The following is a 21,277-nucleotide window of genomic DNA, read 5'->3' on the forward strand; positions in this document are numbered from 1 at the left end:
GAAAGACGTTCGTCTTAAGACTCAATAAGAATCTCTACAATCGATACTGCAACGTCGGTGACGTAGACAACAGTGTCAATGCATACATACCGTGCGCAACGGCTGGAAAGGCAGCAGTATTGCTTGGGGATGTCACCGTACAGTTTGCCTTCAAGCTGACCAAAACGGCTCCCAACCGGAAGCATCTCAGCAACTGTGATCACAACGCCTCCTTCAACACGCTCAAAAACATTCGATGCGTCACACAATGGTCATCACCATGTCTACCGACACACTCGTTGTGGTAGGCCAACATCTCCGCCGCATTCCTATGCTACTCAACGAGCCATTCGCAGGGCGCGATGTCATTCTTTCTGGAGAACTGAGGCAACTGCCTCCGGTCAGAGCATCTCAGGCTTCCAAACGCTCGTCCCGTATTAGCAGCGTCTTCAGCACAACTCGGATGCCATGGCACTACTTGTCATACTACAACCTCACGCAAGGTGTCAGGCAGTCCAGCAACACATTCTCTACGCTGCTCACCAAAATTCCTTCCTTTGCAAGGAAGGGAAGAGCGCCCCCTCCCCCCCCCCTCGAAAGCAGATGGGGCACGATTGAGAACGCTGTAAAGTGCTGCCCGAAGGTTATAATACTCTTGTTCTGAAACCAAGGCATCGAGAACTACAAAGCGGGAGCTGCTGCTGCGTGCGAAGGCGTTGTAGAAATGTTCCATGGCATGGACAACAGAACGGGACACCGATCCAATGAAGAACTAGAACTGGTGCAAGCAAAAGTTGCAACTCTCCCAAAGGCCGATACTGGATCGCTGTTCCCGAAGCTTGCACTGTGCGTAGGACACCCATACTTGATTGTACGTAGCATTGATGTCACAGACAGATTATTGAATGGCTTTGTGGGGAATCTATGCTTCGTCCAGCACGATGTTCCCGAAAGAGTGGTGCGGCTGTGGATGCAATTTCCACATCACTTGTGAATTGTAGCACGGTGTAAGGGGCGCTATTTCTTATTACATGAGGCAGCCATCTTGCTATCTTGGGTGTCCATAGGTTTGTCCACTTATCATGTCATCTCAATGGTGAAGGCGTCCCGTACATCATTCTCAAACGGACCCAATTTCCCGTCGCGCAAGCTACTGCGATCACAATCCGCAAGTGACAAGGCCATGCAACCAATTACGTTCTCATGGTATACTCAAAGCAGTACTCGCAGAAATTATTTTGCGTGGCATTGAGCCGAGTCACCAACATCAACGGAACCTACCTCACAAACAAGAAAGCAGACTTTAAGTTTTGCAACGGTAAGAAAAATCGAGACCGCGCATTGGCCGATGTATTTAGACGATTAAAAAAACAGCCATTCGAAACAGTTACGAAAGAATGCGCCGAGCTGGCTAAGACGGCACCACAGCTCCGTGGATGCGTGAATGTCAGCGCCCTGCTCAAACGAAGCTTTCATTTTTTTTTCATTTCATTTCAAACTTAGATGAATCCAAATGATAGCAGAGAGATCCCGGGGTACCATTTCGCATGCAGTGCACGGATACCAGAAAACGCTGCCCCAGGAGCTGCCCTCTGCGCCAAACCTGACGTCGAACTCGCAACCGTCTCACTCGAGGAGTGTTACAATCATGGAGAAATGTGCGCCGTGTCACTGGCAAGTGGACTCATCATAGTATGCGCATATCTGGCGCCAAACATATCCGAATACGGCACGGCATCGTTCTTCATGCGCAATATACTTGAAGACATCACATCGAAATAATTCATACTAATAGGCGACTTTAATCAGAACACAAGGAAAAATGAGAAATTTCTAAAAACGCTTTACGATGATCACGGAATTGCACTCGCACAACCACGCACAGCCATCACAACTTCGAGAGGAACATGCACCAACCTAGCCTTCCACAACAAAAACGCTGTGAAGGACTTGAAATACTTCTCTATCTAATTTACAGATCACAAAGCAATGGTCCTTTCATGTAATCTCGTCATGCTACTGCCGACACCACCGCAGTACTTACGACGCCAAGACTACACGCCAGTCATACATTCCTCTGATGATTTCCAATCCTCCCTTTCTCACATAACTTCGGGCGTACCACAGGGATGTGTCCTCGTCCACCTATTGTTTTTAATCTATATAAATGACTTGCCAGAAAACATTTCTTCCTGCATGCGAATCTTCACTGACGATTGCAACATATATCGACCTGTACTGACGACCACTTAGCGCGGCAAAACGACCTTTACCCAATTAACAACTGGCGTAAAAAATGGCTCATGTCTCTGAATAAAAAGAATGTAAAATGATCTCCTTCACACGCAAACAAAGCATTTCCAACTACTCCTACACAATTAACAATTAGCCACTGTCGCACGTATCATATTACACGTACCTTGGTATTAGTTTTACACCCGGCCTCTCCTGGCCTCACCATATTACACCACATGCGCGAAAACTTCAAAATCTTTAGGATATTTACGTCGAAATTTGCATAGCCGTCCCAGTCACGTTGGTCAACCAGCTTATCAGACCTTCGTTCGCCCGCAGCTTGAATTCGCTGCATTTATCTTGTCTCCCTACCACAATTATTTAATTAACATGCTTGAAGCTGTTCAGAAAAAGGCCGCTCGTTTCATATCACCCAGTTATGACAATCATAACAGCATAACGCAAATCAGGCTGAATCTTTCACTTCAACGCCTTTGTGCTCGCCGCGATATTGCCCTTTTATGCCTTTTTCGTAAATACGCATAGAGCAACAGACCACTCCCATTTCACCTTGATGGTCCGTCCATTACATCACATCCGTTGCATAATCACTCAAGTTTCACGCGCTTATATAGGTAAACTGTTGCCTTCAAATCATTTGCTCTTCCTCGCGTCACACGTTTGTGGAATGGTCATCCAGACAATATCGCATTCAAATCAGAGCACGATAGTTTCCGTCAACTTGAGCACTCTTTCTTTTTCCAATAAAAATTTACCACTAGTTTTTCCAATTTTGCTTTACTTCTTGTGCCATGTCCTGTATCCCGCCCATTTATTTATTATTTCTTATTTTTATAACTTTAAGACCAAATAGATCTTCATCTTTTCGTACGACTGCACATGTTTTCCTGTTTTTTTTCGGTGTCCGACTTGGTACCCGTCTGCATTTCTTATATTGAAAAATGTTGCTACTTCGCATGCGATTAGGCCCTGCGTTTATCATGCTCTACCATTGTGCGTCTTTCAAACAATGCCGACTGTTTGTGCGCCTAGCATCCGCATTTTTGGCTGTCTATGTTTGGCTGTAGATTCCTTCTTTTTTACTGTCGTCATTGTAATTGGTATACTTTGTAGTTCTTGTGTGCAGTTTTGCCATGTGTACCATGCGAGCCAATATTTTGTTTTCCTCTTATCCTCTTTCCTGCCCAAACTTATATTGCCGTCATACCACGTTATCATTGATTTCTCTGTTTATTTGGGTGAACTGAAAATTTGATATGTGTGTTTGTACTCTATTGAGACACTTTGCACTTTTGTTACCCCCCTTGCTCAATGCCTTGCTCAATGCTGAAGGGTCCTGTAATGTATCTAAAATGAATAAATAAAAAGCACATTGTAGCAATAGAAGATGACATAATCGCGACAGACGTACATGCAATTAGGCACAAAATAAATCTTTCTGTAGCAAAATGGGCCGAAGATTTATGGAGTGTGGCCAACATATACGCAAACACACACCAATTCAGCTGCAAGAACTGCACTGCATGTCGGGAACATCAATCGAAAACTTTCCACCTAAGCGATTAGAATGCATTCGCATTCCCACACGTAAGCCGTCGTAAGTGGTCCTGCTGAACTTTTTAGGAAGCAAATGTTTCCAGCGATTAATGCAGCTGATAAAACTACGATGTTTACTTTATATAGTTGTATAATCATTTCTTATTGCAGTCAATGCTTCACATTTCGGGCGAAACTGCGACCTTTATTTGCGCGTTCCATGTTCTCTGTACGTGGGCATCGCGACGTAGCACTGAGGCATTAAGAATATTGCAATCATGAAATGGGGGTGGGATTGTTTGCGGGAGCGCTCCGCCCTAAACCGCTATCTCTGTTGATGTCTGGCTCGTCGACACTAGTAGACGTTCGTGGCATATTAGAAAAATTTAACAATGACGCTCCGCAGTGTCTTTGCGTATCCCAAACCCGGGGCCAGCTTGCGTCCTTTAAAAATCCAGTTTGGGTTATCTGTACGCTCGTTGGTTTGCGTCCCCTAAATTTAAGTGCGGAAACACTGAAACTCCCTGTTATTTTAAAGACTGGCTGGATGTGAAACGGGGGGTCTAGCATAAGACACGACATCCAACTGCTCAGCGTCCTCCCTGAAGAGCGTATACCGTGAGATTGACGTTCCTGTCCACGCAGTTCAGCGGACTGGCACCCCACCAGGTGAAGCACTTGGCCCAGGGAAGCTCGTCCTGCAGGGCCTGCAGGAAGTAGTAGAAGAGGCAGCCGTCTTGGAACGCCTTGTACGCCGTCAGCACGAACGTCTTCAATAACATCGCCATACCCACGCCTGCGGAGTATCACATGATGGTCTCAGTGCGAGCGGTAAGCTCAGCTAGTTGGCTCTGGCTGTGCCTATGCCCTGTACTAGCAGAAAAGAACACCCTCAATAGAAGACACAATGAAAGGGCACAGGCTGTACCCTAAAGACGTGGTTGATATGTGTTGCGATGAAGGGAATGCTATGGAGGCAATGCATGAGCAAAGTGAGTTCTGAAAACAGCTCTGGAATCACACCCGTGTTAGTATGATTAACGCGGATGAGATCGCAGAACTGGGGGAAAACATGTACAGTCGGGCGCCTCTACAACGAATGCCTCAACAACAAAATGACCTGTATATCGAATAATTTTGTCCCGGTTGTGTTGCATGTGCTATACTGTGAGCGACCTTTACTACAAAGTGACCTGCGTGGCGAGTGAATTCGGAGGCCCCCAACCCTTCGTTATCAAGGTGTTCGACTGTACATGCTATTTACAAGAGCAAAACAACAGAAAATACCCCTCTATGTGCGAGATTTCACCTACTATTGCAAAAATACGGACATTCTAGGTAACGTATAGCCTTTGGTGCGCGCGTCGCCGCGAGAACTCGCATGAAGTTTAGGTGCCTTAAGATCGCGCCCTGCGGACCGTATGCTTTGCTGCAACGAGGGAAAGCGTGTGACGGCGAGCCAAGAAGGAAGGTTACCATATGGACTCACACCTCTTGCGGGCACAGTGCTGGAAGTCACGTGATCAAGCGCGAGCAAAAGTAGGCGGTGGAGGGTCAATTGGAGATATTTACCACGCGGTAACATCATCAAGTAAAATCACGTCTCCTTCTCTGTTCGGTCCTTGTCTACGCACGGCTATCAGGACAGCTGAGAGCACACGCGGTGCGCGCGCGCCGTGTGTATGAGGTAATCTGTGGCGGGTGCAACGTTTCGGCGACCTGAGATGACTAATCATATCACGTGCGCCTTGTGTTAGAGGATCTGCAATGTTGACATGCGGAGTTGTTTATCTTAATCGGGTGACCGTTTTTCACCCCTCAACAAATCTTATCGCACAGCGCAGGACGCACCTGCATATATCGGAAGTTTCTCGAGTGTTATCGACGTTTCTATCCACCGCCTGTTTATTTATATATTTATTTTATTTTATTTATTTATTTATTTATTTATTTATTATGCCCTCAAGGTACGGTTGTGCATTGCAGAGGGGAGGGACAAGGTAAATACAGAGGCAAATCACAATGGTTGATTACAGAAAAAAATTATAAGTAGAAAGAAACAAAAACTTTAAGAAGAACAAGGAAAAATAAAGAAGGACGGCAACAACATGGCAAAAATCATCGCAGAACATGGTACACAAAATAATAAGAATGGTAAGTGGGAACTTGTAAGCGTGACAAAAATACATGGTGCAACAAAAAAATGAAAGGAAAGAAAGAAAGAAAAGAACATATCATAAAAAAATACGACATTATTTGAAATTATGGCATAAGAGCAGTTATTATACAGAACAAGCAAGCACAACTTTAATTTACAGCATGAAACTTTAAACTGTGGTTTTTGAAGTTATTGGTGTCGGTTATGCTTGTAAGTAATGCGGGTAAGTTATTCCAATCTTTGCTCGTGTGGGGAAGAAATGAATATGAAAAGTCGATGGTGTTGCAGTGCGGAATGTTTACCTTTTAGCGGTGGTCAATGCGAGATGAAATGTATGGTGGCGGTTGAACAAGGATAGAACGTATATATGCGTTGTGGTAGTAGATTTTATGGAAAAGACATATGCGAGAAAGTTTTCTGCGGGTTGATAACAGCGGGAGGTGTAGGAGCGCTTTCATGTTAGTGACACTCGCAGTTCTTTGGTAGTTGGTGAGAATGAAACGGGCTGAGCGATTCTGTATTGCCTCTAGAGACTGTGTGCGGGTGTCATGACCAGGGTCCCGTATTGATGATGCGTACTCTAGCTGTGGAGGAAGGCAACTCGTGTGCAATAAGAGTTTTAGCGATGATGGTGCTATAAAAAATTTCCAACGAAAGTATCCCAGTGAACGAGTGGCCTTAGAGGTTACGTGATCAATATGAGTTTTCCAGGATAGATAGCTGGCAATGTCAACCCCCAAAATATCGATGACGTTACACATTCTAGTGTGATGTTATTTAGCGTATAGGTGGGGCAGATCACGTTAGTACGAGAAGTCCTCATAGTATTACACTTTCTAATGTTTAATTCCATGCGCCACGTGCGACACCACTCGTTTATGTTATTGAGATCCTCCTGAATTACTAGAATATCTGAGGAATTACTTATTTTACGGAACAAGACGCAGTCATCCACAAATAGACAAGTGTTCAAGGAAATGTGAGTGGGCAAGTCATTATTATAAATTAGAAATAATAAAGGACCGATCATGAACCTTTGTGGGACACAGGAGTCAACTGGAGCTAGAGGTGAGTTAGTGTCATTAGTGGTTACAAATTGAACACGTCATGTCAGAATTGCGCGAATCCAATCAATTACTGAGGGGTCTATGTTTAGAACGTTTAATTTATGAAGAAGGAATGCATGGTTCGCTTTGTCAAATGCTTTAGAAAAGTCAAGAAATATACAGTATGTTAAAAAAAAACAAGAATCTAAATTGGCATGTAGGCCATTAGTGAAGAGGATAAGCTGAGTGTCACAGGAGAAGTTTTTGCGGAATCCATGCTGCATAACTGTGAATAAGTTGCTATTTTCAAGAAAATTACATATGTGTGCGTATATTATATGTTCCATAACTTTACATCGTACAAATGTAAGTGAAATAGGCCTATAGTTCTGTGCATCATGGGTTGGTCCAGTTTTGTGAATGGGGATTACTTTTGCCAATTTTCCAATCATACGGTAAGGTGCCAGAGTTGTAAGATTGCGAGTAAATACATTTTAGTATGATTGAACAGTATTCCACTGTGTTTTGTAGGAATATAGTTTTAATTTCATCTGTCCCACATGATGCTTTAGGTTTTAATTTCTGTACTATGGTTTTGGTAATGGTTGAGTCAAAAATAATGGGAGCCATGAAATGGCAGTTGAATTTATCTCAGGCATCAGATCAGGGATCTGAGGTGATGAGAATGACTGAGTGAAGGTATTGTTAAGCACGGTAGAACACAACAAATCAGGTACTGGGTCCCCAGAGCTTGTCAGTAATGATATTCCAGTTTTATGGCTATTTCCCTGTATGGTTTCCCAGAAGCGCTTTGGATTAGTCGTCCATAACTTTGGAAGTGTACAATTAAGGAATGAAAATATGGCTGACCTTAGGGCGTTAAGATAGGAAATTGCTGCGTGTTTGTATGCTAGCCAATGTGTCTGCTTTGAGGAATGCTTCACTGTACGGAATACACGTTTTTTCTTGTTCGATAACCGATTCAGATATGTGCTGTACCATGGTGGTTAATTGTTAGCATAGACGGACCGAAGGGGCACGTGCTTGGTGATTAACTCACTGATCTTATGTTTCAAATTAGGCCACTTTTCGACGGAGTGTTGCAGTAGAAGTGATAGGAAAGTCTGTAGAAATAGGCAGAGTTCTCTGTTGATGGCTTGATAGTTAGCTTTTTTTATAATCTCGGAACTTTTTCCGCTGTCGGTATGTTTTTGTTGTGTTGTTGTAAGTGCAAAATGCAAGAGATCATGATCGCTCAGTCCGGGCATGTGTGTCACCGCAGAAAGGTTATCGGACGATGACGTTAGAATGAGGTCCAGGAGTGATGGCGTGTTTTGTGCTACACGTCTTGGAAGTCTGATGATTTGCGATAAGCCGAAGTCAGAGCTAATGGAAATGAACCGATTGGCCTCGGCCGGCGAAGGATTAGAAAAGGATTGACGTGTGACGAAACAATGTTGGGGAAATTAAAATCCCCTAAGAGCATAATTTAAGTTCCAGAGAAACGCATGGTAACGTCTTTTACTTTTCACCGCTCAACAAATGTTATCACACAGCGCAGGACGCGCCTGCATATATCGGATGTTTCTCGAGTGTTACCGACGTTTCTATCAGCTGCCTGTTGTCACCAAACTTTGTGTAATCGGATTTCATGTATGCGCAACGCGAATGGTGTAGAACTTTCTGGAAGACACGCGGCCAGCAGCGATTACTCCTGAAGCTCCGATGACTCATGTATAACAGCCGACGCGCTTGATCCACTGAGCAGACATTCGACGATCGTGGACTGTGTTCAGTGCTATCGCTGTTCTTCGAGTGTAACTTCTTTTCGAGGGCACAAGTTCGCCCAGTAAAACGCTAGTTTCGTCACTCACAATTTTGCTGCCTTCTTCACCGTCACTTACCACGTGACAATATCAAGCCATAGAGTAGCACATAGACAAAGGAATACAACAATAGCGGACGCTCCTATAGAGCACAGCGGCCGAATTTACTGCAGCGCATCAAGCCATCGGCGTTAATACCTCAACCAGACTTCCGGTTTCGGTTTTGTGCACGCGCGTTTTGAATAATAGCTGGTAGCACCACGCCGGCCCACTATTTTTTTTTCTACAGCTCAACCGCGCGCGCTTATCGTGCGAAATCGTTTTATTGTCAAGTAGAATTGATGGCGAACGATCTTCACAAGCCGCCATCGAATATGTGCCACGTGCAATTTCGTAAACACGCAAGACGCCTTGTGTGATGAGGAAATGTTTATTTTATTCTTTATAAATGCTCGTTGCAGGCTTCTTGTGCATCCATCCAATGTTTGGCAACAGGTAAGCAGGAGTAGTTTCCGTAGGAAGCTCCACCAGATGACGTCAGCTGAAAAAATTAAAAACAAGCAAGCATTATTTTGGCATCAACATGTAATAATGCGTGTAGCCTCGAAGCACGCGACAGTGGTGAATGGGCGGCATTACAAAAAAAAAGCAGTTTATATTTACACACACGGCATAGAATATGCGCGACTCATCGCCAACAATACCGTACATACCACGAAAACATTCTATTTTCAAGCATTACCTTCCTCCCGGGCCGTATTTCCTGCACCTTAATGGCACGAACACACGGGATACTGCGCATTTCCTGAACTTGGAACCCACGCGATATAGTACGCTACGAATACACAGAGGCGGCCACAACACAGGCTCTCAGCCAGACCATGCTGTGCGCTCGCATAATTCCTTCCACTCGCACTCGAGACAAATACGTGGGTGTCGTTCAGAAGGCGGAATTTCGAGTTACTAGTTCCTGGCGCTTGAGCTCCTTGGCGTTGTCTTTTGCGCGTTCTGTCGGCACAAGCAACACACTCCAGTGCTCTCTTTTGACAGTTGACCATCGCGTTTTCAACAAGCGTGAGTCCGAAAGAAGGCTTAAATTATTGCGGGCTCATAATTGTCACAAGCTTGTCACAGTAAGATTCAGTACGCACAAAACTCTTTCACCACGGCCTAGCTACTTTTCGCTGCGTAACGACAGCAGCGGTGTGCATGCCTCATAAGTAACACAAGAAAACTACCGAAAATAATTTTCAACAATGTTCGGCATCAGAGAAAGCGCCAGGAACTTTTCTAGTCAGTGTATTAAAGAGCGAAACTGCGCACCACGGCCGAGCTGCTTTTCGCTAACCGCATCGCAGCGCCAGGCGCGCTCACTGCGCTTGAAAAGTACCACGAAAACTAACGAAATTAGTTACAATAATGCTGGGGGCCGGAGAAAGCGCCAAAACTTCCACTAAGATTCAGTATGCGCGAAACCGCGTCAGAGCACCCTGTGCGACTAGCGCGCCCAAGAACTACCGAAATAAGTTAAAGTAGTATTGGGGCTCACAGAAAGCGTCGCAATCGTGTCCCAATACGATTCATAAACTCAAATTACCTGCGCCGTGATGGCCGCGCTGCTTTTCGTTAACTGCGTCACAAGTCTAGCCTAGGTGCCGTGCCGTAAGCCTAATTGCTTGAAATGCCTCGCAGACTGTCGAACAAGATTTCTCACCTTGCCATAGTCCAATGGTGCAGCGGTGTCATGTCGAAGTTCAGAAGGAACGCAAGAATTCGCCAGGTGCCCTCAAAACCAAGGTAAATCCAAAAGTAGAAAAGCAGGCAGACGGGTGAACTAACCGGCCAACACTCAGTTGCGCGGCCGGTCGCGCTCGCTTGGGCGCTGTGGCTGACGAATGATGCAAGCATCGGGCTCGTCATTCACCGATTCGCCTGTCGCTAGGCAACGGAAGTAAGCCCCAAGTTTTAATTTAATTTATAGGCAGATATTTTTAGTTTTCCCGGGAAAGAATAAAAAAAAATAAAACAATTTCTGTTAATCTCATTTCAGCCTTCTTTTTTTTTTCGATGCTCGCGGCACCAAACAATCGGCGTTATTACTATAGCATGACGTATTTCCGGTTTCCAGTTGAGTGTGCGCTCTTGTTAAATTCCTTTCTCTATGGTAACATAGTAAACGACAAGAGGGGACACACAAGTCGTTTCGCGGCCGAGCTATGGAGCTTCGCCGGTTCCTCTAGGTGGCAGAGCACATCAAGAAAAATACGGCTGCGGCTAGCAGCTTGACAGGCGGCACGGCCACTGGCCACGACACAACACGTGCGAAGCCTAATCAGGCCGCATTCTTCGGCGCCGCCGTGCGGGCACAGTATCTTGAAAGCAATCTGCGACGTAGCCAAGTTGCCCGCCCGCGCAGGCCTCACCGTTAAAGCGATCGTGCACGTAGTGCCCGTATCTTCGTATGCGCTGTGCTTTCGACAATTCGTTCGCGTAAAAGCGGCAAATACACGAATGTCAATTGGCTCGCGGTTTCTGCCACGATTCTTCACTCCAACGTTTATACACCGCGTTTCTACGGGCATCGAGTGAGTTCTGTCCATATTTACCTGTGCGTGCGTCACACGGCGCTTGTTAATTGATTCAGCAAGGGGACGTTTTCAAGTTTGTACGGTCCATATAACTACTGTTTTCACAACGCATATCTATCTACTAACTTGCTATCGCCATCGATGATGCCACGACAAATGTTGCTCAAATATAACTCCAACACACTTAAAGGAATGAACAATAGGCAAATGGAGTTAAGCTGCAAAAGGGTACAAGTATCAATACTTAGATTTTTTGGCCTAAAGAGTACAGCTGTTTTTATAAACATTTATTGTTAATGAGTTCGCGATACTCCGAGATGATAATTTTGACAGCACCTCATTGGCTTTAATCATGACATCCTCAGAATTTTTTTTTCGGTTACAAGAATTGCAATGTCATCTGCATACGCACTAAATTTTCAGTCTTTGTCAATACTCCCTAGATCATTATTATAAAGACAAAACAGCAAGAGGTCCAAAATGGTTCCCTGTGGTATTCCTGCGATAAGTGGTTTCAAATTGGTCGCCTGGTTGTTTATAACTACGTGTTGCACGCGGTGCTGGAGATATCAGTCTATTAACTTAAATAAAATGCCTCTAAAACCATAGTAGTTAAGCTTTTCTAGTAGGGTAGCATGATTTATGCAGTCGAACGCCTTTGAGTAGTCGAAAAAAATGCCCACTGTACATAGCTGACGTTTGAAAGAATCTAACACAATTTCCTTTTGTGTTAGAAGGGCAGTTTCAGTAGACCGACCTCTCATAAATCCAAACTGCATGTTTGTTATTATAATTATGCTTAGTTGTTAAGGATATAATGCGGCTGTCAATTACTTTTTGCAGAGGTTGTGGAAAAATTCGCAAGACGGATATTGGTCTAGTTACTTAAATCGTTTTTGTCGCCGCGCCGCTCTGGTGTAGCATTTTAACTTTAGCAACGTGGAGGATTTTTGGAAAAGTACAATCATATAAAACATGGTTGTAAATGTGTGTCAAAGCCGGAGTGATTGCATCTAGTACGAACTTTGCAGGCACAATTTCAAAACCATTGGTATCGGAACATTTACTATTTCTGATAGATAAGAAATTGGCAGTTATTAACATCTCTGTCGTAGGAGTGAGAAATGGAGCATGGTTGGTCCTTGTAGTTAGATATTGCGAACCATTTGGATCGTGAGCACTATTTGCTAAATGGTAAAATACTTGTGGAAAGATTAGTTGCTTTTCTGATATTGTGTTGTCATTACTTGTAATTTCCCTAATAGTCTCATTACTACCGTTTCGCCAATGAACTGTGTTAATACGCTTCCAAACAATATCTGTCTTTTTCATAACGTCAAGGTTAAATACATTTTCTAAGCACCTCCTACTCTCGCGACGCAGAAGGCTATTTACTTTATTCCTTTGAACCATAAAATGACGCTAAGTTTCAGTTCCCACAAGTAACTGCATAACATTTAAAAGGAAGTAAGCCACTCCAGTTGCCGGAACAAGTATATCATCGAGTCGGACGTACCATACAGTCCGTTCAGCAAGAAATCAGGCCAATAGGATTGCCGCGACAAGTATACCTTACAGTCGGCTATACCATACAGTCGGTGCAAAAAGCAAGCAGGCCACTACAGCAGCTACAAGTAAGTACATCGTACACATAGTGTAGAAAGAAAGCAGGCCCCTGAAGTTCGGCAAGTATAGCATAGAGTCGGTGTAGAAATAAATGAAGCCACTACAGCTTGTCACCACAAGTAAGCAATTATTTAAGTGAACAAATGAATAATTACGCCTAATCAACAATAATTGTGGGTGCCTAGGATTAATTAAACATGATTTCGATTAACTAGCAACAAATTATTTAAGGTTAATAAGTATTCTTAAATATATATAAAATCACAATTGTGGTTACAAAATAGTGGGACTAAATGCAAAATTTAGGCTAAATGACTGGCGAAATAAAGAATAAGTAAGGTTAAATTACTTAAGCCTAACTAGGATTAATCACCTTAACTTACATTAGTTTATTATCAGCTGTCTCATACATCATCGTCATTTATTTTTCCTCAGCTAAACAAATAACGAAATGGACATCAGTGTAGGGTTAATAGAATGGACTGCAGAAATAAAACATACTCAAGGGTCCATGACAGAAATTAACATTTTTATATATACTATAGCCCAACGTAAAAGACATATTATATCGTAACACATATACAGAAAAAGTATCGTAAAGAAGACACACAGCAAAGCTGTTAGATAAGGTTCTCATACTTCCTTGCGAACACCTGTGCTCGGGCATGTCGCCGTCCAATGTGGAAGGTCGGGTGCATGGTTCTTGGTATTGGTGAGACGTACCTAGTTTCCTGTATTCGTGTTGGTATTTTTATCGGTGTGCTGGTTTTCCGTGCGGAATATCCAAGACAGTTCAAGACGCAGTGACCGGCTGTTGTGCATTGTAGACTTTCCTTCTGGTTTACCAGGTGGGCTTCTATAATTTTCCATACGTTGTTGTACACCCCTGTTTCCTCGATGCGAAAAGTAGCCGTTCCGGGCAGGAGTCCGTGCGCTTACTTATAGGCCTTGCGCATCAGCCGGTCGAGCACCTTCACTTCCACATAGCTGAAATTTAAATATGGTGCCCAGTACGCAATGCGGCTTACAACCAGAGCCTTCAGTAGTTGGATCAAGTCCTGCTCCTGGAGTCCTCTGTTCCTGCTGGCAATTCGTTGCATCATGCGCAAGACCTGCGTGGTCGTGTATTCTAGCTTCGGTATGACGTATCCTCCGCCCTCGTCCTTTTGTAAGCGTAAGCTCAGGATACAAAGTATGTGCACCTAGGGGATTTCTCTAGGACCTAATCGCAGGTGGATGGTTGGTGTCTCGGTTGTTGATAATCCTCGTGAACGCTTATCGATTATGAGGAGCTCCAACTGCTCCGGCGCACATTGCCGTCTGCATGTCTCCGCGTATCCTGCTACGACGTCCACCGCCTCCTGCGATGTCTCTTGCTGTTCTCCTATGAACCTTCCGGCCGTCCATATCGTGATGTCGTCTGCATACAAGGGATGTCTGATCCCCGCTATTTACACGAGTTGGGCTGGGAGTTTCATCATGCCCACGTTGAAAAGTGTCGGCGACAGCACTGCTCCTTGTGCCTTCCCTCCATTAGGTGTGTCTACTCGCTGTGACCTCACAATTTACAGTCCTATCTGGCTGTACTATATGTAAGGAAAGCCCTCACGTGGTTGTAAGTATGTCGGCCGCTATTCGTGTTACTGAGATTTGATAGTACGGCTTCGTGCCACACATTGTCAATGGCTCCCTTTAGGTCTAGTGCAAGAATTGCTTTCGGGCAGCCACGGCGTTCCTGCATTCAGCACTTCCTCTTTCAGCTGCAGAAGCACGCCTGGCGTTGACCAATTGGGCCGAAAACCAAACATCGTGTTCGGAATCAGTAGATGTTCTTCGATATGCGTCTGTAGCTTGTCTAAGATCTCGCGTTCCATTAGTTTGCCGAGGCAAGACGTGGGCGAAATGGGTCTCAGGTTCTCCAAGCAGGGCGTTTTTCAGCGTAATCTCACGATGCTTAAATTGCGGGAGCAAGGTCCCTCAGCTTCAGTGTATATTGAATAGTTCAAGTACTGCCTGTACGGTTGCATCATCCAGGTTACGTATCAACTCTGGGGATTCCATCCTTGTCCGGAGTGGTATTTCAAGTGAGCCTCTTGACCGCTCGCGTCAGCTCGGAACGCGTTATGTCCCGGTCGAGATCGCTGTTTTCCAATCCGGCGTAGTCAGCCGCAGGCTATGCACTGAGTATCGGCTTGCCAATGTGTCTACTTTGTAGGGCGCACAATAGCTGATCATCTGTGCCTCCGAGGATGTGTATTACTCGGCGCCACGTGTGCTTGCTTTCTCTCTTGCTCACGGTCGGATCTAGAAGCCTGACTATGGCCCACGTCTTCGCAGTGCCCATTGTTATTCGGAAGTATTCACAGAACCGGCACCAGTTCCGTCGTAGAAGTTGCTCTGCGTAACGCTCTGTCTCGTCCGTTAGCTTCGTTAGCTTACGGTTGTAACGCTGCCTTCGCGATTTTTTCAGCAGACTGGTGCGCTTCCCACATGTGTAAGAGACGCGGGTCTAGGTGCAGGATTGTCCGTGGTGAGTGCAATCTCCTTGGAGTGTTTGGCCACCGATTCCTTCAGTTGCCCAGCGCTCCACATCACTTATGTGTTGAGCTTCTTGCATTTCTCTTTCACTCCAGAACTTCTCCCAGTCCATGATTTTGGTGGACCGGGTCTTTTTTCTTGGGAGGTTTCCTGCCTGTACTGCGATGCCGAGTACGAAGAGGTTGCTTCCTAGCATCTCGTTAGTGTTTTTCGACTCGAAGCTCCGAAGTCTCGACATGAGTGCAAGATCGGGACAAGTGTCGCACGCCGTGCTTTTGCCTGCTCTTGTCAGATGTGTCAGGTCCGTCTCTACCGTAAGGTGGTGACGTTATATGACCTTCTACAAGGTTGTTCCCTTTCTGGTGTGTCTGACGTACTCCCCCGCCTCCTCCGCTCAGTATTGCGACGGTCTGCTTGCTTTCTATCCGCACGATAAGATTCTTGGTTGGAGTGCTGCGTGGGTATAACCCCGCAAAGACTATTGCCCGGGTGATGACCGGAGTTGGCCACTTCGAAAAGACGAGGCCCTTCGCTTGGCCTCAGTATTACTTTCAGGTGCCGCTTCGGGAGCGTTAGTGGTCTGCGCGGCGAGCGCTGCTGTGCCTCGGGATTCGGATCGGAGTTCTTGGATGCGTTCTTACTGCGTTTTTTGCGCCATTTAACTGTCAGCCAGTACTCTACGCATTCGATCGATTCTTTGTGCGGTTGCGAGGTAGAAGCGTTAACCTCCATCGTGGTTTCTATGAAATTCGAGCGCCTGGGTGGGGCTTACCCCTTAGTTTTGGCTAGGCCTAGCGGAGCGGCATCCGCTTGCGAATTCTGGAAGTTCCAAAATACCGATAAATGTGACTAATGGCCTGGATAGTTGTATCTACGGACGTTATCAAATTTGCTGCGTCGAAAGGCACTATTTTTAACGATCTTGGATGATTTCGCCTGGAGATATCGTTTCTTGAACTGGGAACCCATGCAAGCACGGCCCTTCCTCATTGACTTCTTTCTTTCTGAGGTAGCGCATGTTATGCTTTTGGGTGTCCGCGAATGAAAAGGCGGACAGAGTGTTGACACGGACAAAGCGTTCTGGTGGAAGAGGTCGTAAGCACAAAAATATGATGGATGGCTTATACCTGGAGGTGTGCGAAGGGTCGTTCACAGCTTTTATCTGAGAAACGAGATCCCCACTGTCGCCCACCTGATGCGCCACCTAGAAGGCGACAGCAGGCTGCCATCCGTATCAACGCCAGCTATATGCTGGATGTTGAAGAAGCTTGGATTTCGATACAAGAAGTCGTCTCGGAATGCAGTGCTCAACGAAGCGACGCACATTGTGCAGTTTCGCCACCACTACCTGTACCATGTTGCGGAGTTGCTAAGCAAAGGTAGAAATATTTTTTACACCATTGAAACGTAGGTCAAGGCCGGTCACACCAGCAGTCAAGTGTGGGTTGACGAAACCGCAGATACGGTGTATAGGGCACGTCGATCCAGACTGTCGACGGGCCTCCAAAACTCCAGTCGCAAATGCGACAGGCCTATGGTGACCCACTGCGGCCATGAAAATGGCTTTGTTGAACATGCAGGGGAAGTGTTTCGCACAAAGGAAACTCAGCCGATTATTATGAGTAGATGAATGGAGAGCACTACGAAAAGTGTTTCACTGAGAAACAGCTGCCTATTCTGCCACCTGGAAGTGTTAAGTTATGGACAATGCAGTTTATCACTCCCTGAGGCAGGAAAAGATGCCGCGAATGAGCAGTCTCAAAAAAGAAATGCACGACTGCCTTTCTGCACAGGGTGTTACGTATGGCCAGGACATGGTAAAGGCGGAGTACACAAATCTCGTCGAAAACACTAACATGCGTGTAGATCGAAACTGAGTGGACTGTATTGCTGTACCATCATGCCAAATCGTTGTGCCTTATCACTGCCAACGGAATCCGCTGGAGCTCCAATAGGTGACGTCAAAGGTTTCGCGGCCAGGTAAAACAAGACATCCAAGACGCAAGATATGGAGTCGCTGATTTGGAAAGGGATGCAGGAAGTGGCTGGTGAGTAGTGTAAAAAGTATGTGCAGCGCGTTCTAGACGAAGACTCGATGAAGAAAGTGGATCCCATCATTGATGATGATGTTGATAGCCTTGTGCCAGTGGTGGTGAACTTCGGAGAGTGCACAACCAGTCGTGATGGCCCAATCTCTGCGGATCAAGACGACCTTGGACGCGAGCTCATGTGATGGCCTTCGTCAAGACAGGCAGGCTGTGCGTTCTGTGTTTATTCGGTCGATTCCAGGCGTCTTTTTTAAGTATGCATAGCGTTCAAAATTATACCTGTCCGGTGAGGCGGCATATTCTGAAGGGAATCGCAATAGGTTTAACAACTGCAGCTCTTAATCCTTTTTGCCGTGGCTTGGTAGTCGTCGATGAAACATGCTTGTTATCTCAAGTAGGGGCTAGGATAGGTGGTGGTGGTGAAAACTTTTAATTGCTGCAAGAGAGCTTGGGAGCCACAGAGTGGCCCCGCTACATGGTCGGCGTCCCTAGTCCGGGACATCGCATGACAATGCCCCGTCTCTCGCCCGTTTCACCAGAGCCCTTTGGGACTCAAGCGAGGAGCAGTTGAGGAGGGCAGTCTCCCATGCCTCTCTGGAAGGGGTAGGGGAAGGGGGGAGGTGGGGATTTTGAATACATGCCCACACCACGTGGAAGATATCACAGGTCTCCCCACAGTGCGGGCATCACCCATCCGTGTTACGATCGTAATGCTTTAAGGTTGCAGGACAGAGCAGAGTACCTGTCTGCAGGTGCCTTAAAGTTCGCTCCTCCGTCTTACTCAGCCCCTGGGGAGGGGCCGGGAAAACGCGTGGTTGTCGCTATAATGCGTTATTATTTCCCTGAATCGCAGCAGCGGCTGGTTAGTCTCCGAGCCAGAAGAGCTGGGATGAGGAGCCCGGTAAATAAGCACTCGGGCAGCCGCGTCAGTGGCCTCATTACCTCGTACGCCCTGATGGCCAGGAGCCCAAATGATTCTTTTCGGTGTTGGATCAGTGGCAGTCCGTCTTAGAATGAAAGCAGCTAAGGGGGAGATCTCCCCAGCCAAGTAATGATCACATGCTTTTCGGGAGTCCGTAATGATTATTCTCGAATTGGCGTGGGCGGCAGCAAGTGCTATCGCTTCTTCCTCGGCTCGCATTGAATTCGGGGCTCGAAAGGAGAGTCCATCGACGTGTATTTCCTGGTGAGCAACAGTGGCCGTGTAAAATCCCGTGGGTGACGGCCCTGCTACGTCTACATAATATGCACCGGGTCAGGAGCCGTGTTGTCTCTCAAGAGCCCGAGCCCACGCTTGTCGTCTGTTTTCGTGCATGTCAGTGTCCATGTTACGGGGGAGCGGGGAGACCCAGAGCATATGGCGCCACAGTACTGGGATACGCTCCGTCTCCTCTGGAGTGCAGTCGTGTCGGATGTGTAAGCGGTTTAGCAGGCGGCGCCCAGGGGCCACCTGCATGAGCCGCGTGTATTGGTTCACGAGGTGGGCCTCCCGCAGCTCCTGGTAGGAGTTTAGTACCCCCAATGCCTTCAGTTTGGCATTAGAGGTAGCCACCGGGAGATGCAGGGCTCGCTTAGTTGCCTTCCGGATGATGGCGTCTATTCGCACCTCGTCTTGCTTACTAGTGCGGAGATATGGCACCGCGTAGAGGATCCAGCTAGTCACGAAGGCATAGACGAGCCGAAGCGCGTCCCTGCCCCGCAGACCGCCCCCCTTGTTGGAAACGCGACGGATCATATGCCCTACCTCTTCGCCTACTCTCTTGAGTTTCACAATGGTGGAGTCTGGTCTGAGCCTGTGGTGAATGAAAAGGCCCAAAATACGGAGCTCCTCCAACTCTCTAATAGGACCTACTGACAGAGAGATGTGAATTGCTGTCCTATCCTTTGGGTTCGCTCTGACATGCAGAAGCTCTGATTTCGCTGGAGCACATTGGAGCCCACAGTCCATAGCATACGCATCGACTATGGAAGCGGCCTGCTGAAGGCGGGCCTCCATGCCCCCCAGGCTCCCCTCAGTGGTCACAATTGTAATGTCATCTGCATATAACGCGTGTTGAATTCCTTCCACCCGGGCCAGTTGGCTTGGGAGGCGCATCATAGCTATGTTACGTCGTAACACCGCTCCCTGAGGGGTACCCCGTGTTCCCATCATGTAAGGGCCGTATTCCTCGCTCTCAATCCGAAGGAAGGCCTGGCGATTAGTCAAGAAATCTCTTACATACGCGTAGGCCCTAGCCCCACAATCGGTAGAACTCAAGTTGGCCAGAATGCTTCCGTGTTTAACATTGTCGAAAGCCCCTTTCAGATCAAGGGCGAGGATGGCTTTGTCATTGTGTTGCATAGTTGTGGGTCGTATTACATACCCGTGCAGCTGGAGAAGGACATCCTGTGCAGACATGTGGGGGCGAAATCAGAACAGGGTGACTGCAAAGAAGCCCCTACTCTCCAGGTATGGAAAGAGGCGATCCCAAACCATCGTCTCCATAAGCTTGCCCGCACATGAAGTCAGTGATATGGGCCTCAGGTTGTCCGTATTCACGGCCTTACCTGTTTTTGGGATAAACGTCACAAGTGACGTTTTCCACTCGGGAGGGAGTGGACGCCCGTGCCAGATCTGGTTGATGTATTCTAATAAATGGAGGTAGGCTGGGTCCGGTAGGTTCGCCAACAGAATCCCTGTTATGTGATCCCATCCCGGAGCCGTACCCCGGCGCATTTTTGCTAAGGCCGCCTTAAGGTCGGGCAACTCAAAAGGGGCATCAAGTGTTTCATTAGGCCTGCCAGAGTATATGTACTCAGGCCCAAGCGGGTCCTCCGTACGACAGAGATATCTGTCGCACAGGGTGTCCGCAAGTTGCGCCGTCGTACCTTGATACCCTTGCAGAGCCCACCGGAGCTGCTTTTGCGTCTCCCCTCTCGTTTGGGAGGGGTTGATTAGACTGCGAAAGAGACGCCACGTTCCCTTCGAGCTCATCTGATGAGCTGCGGCGTCGCAGCGTTCTATCCAATTTGAATCTGAGAGTTAGGCAGCATACGCTGAAGCCTGCTCTGTGAGTTTGGCTATGCGGTCGCGTAATTTGCGATTAGTTTTCTGCTTTTTCCACCGTTTAGTTAAGCTCCGGCGCACCTCCCACAAATGCAGGAGGTGGGTGTCCACTGTGGGGATCTCTTCGGTGGTTTCTAGTGTTGTGACGTGCTGTTTCTGAATGTTGTATATGTGGTTAGCCCACTCCGCTTAGCCACCGGAAAATAGTACGGGAGGGATAGTGTGATTTCGGAATTTGTGCCAATCGGTCAGCTTGGCCTAACCCCATTTTTTGCGCACTGCCTTCGCCATGAGTGTGATCCGGAGAAGGAGGTGATCGCTGCCTAGAGAATCTCCCAAGTTCTCCCAAGCAGCCGCTCTAGCATTTTGAATGAGAGAAAGGTCGGGAAACGTGTCGTGGGTTACCGAATTCTCCACTCGGGTGGGATACGCCGGGTCCGTGAGCAACGTGAGGCTGAGGGTCGAGATGAGCTCCGCCAGCTTACGTCCTATTGCCTGTTCGAAGTGGTAGCCCCAATGAAGGCTGGGAGCACTGAAGTCTCCAACGATCACTAGAGGCTCTTTGGCTGCCATTTTTATCGCGCGAAGGAAGATTTCATTAAAAGATACGCGCGGCTTATGCGGAGGGCA

The 21,277-nt window shown here is 46.8% G+C and overlaps 1 protein-coding gene and 1 pseudogene across 4 annotated transcripts in view; both read right to left on the bottom strand.

The window, feature by feature from the left end:
• The window catches only part of LOC135899412 (sodium- and chloride-dependent glycine transporter 2-like), a 204,790-nt gene that overhangs the window by 170,097 nt on the left and 13,416 nt on the right, over positions 1–21,277 (bottom strand). For all 4 annotated transcript variants that reach the window (XM_065428652.1, XM_065428653.1, XM_065428651.1 and 1 more), the window contains exon 4: positions 4,389–4,567. In XM_065428652.1, the coding sequence (XP_065284724.1) occupies positions 4,389–4,567 (179 nt within the window). The remainder of the gene's footprint in view (positions 1–4,388; positions 4,568–21,277) is intronic.
• On the bottom strand, positions 18,057–21,220 carry LOC135899420 (uncharacterized; annotated as a pseudogene).

This window comes from Dermacentor albipictus, chromosome 6 (genome assembly GCF_038994185.2).
Source record: "Dermacentor albipictus isolate Rhodes 1998 colony chromosome 6, USDA_Dalb.pri_finalv2, whole genome shotgun sequence".
NCBI lineage: Eukaryota > Metazoa > Arthropoda > Arachnida > Ixodida > Ixodidae > Dermacentor > Dermacentor albipictus.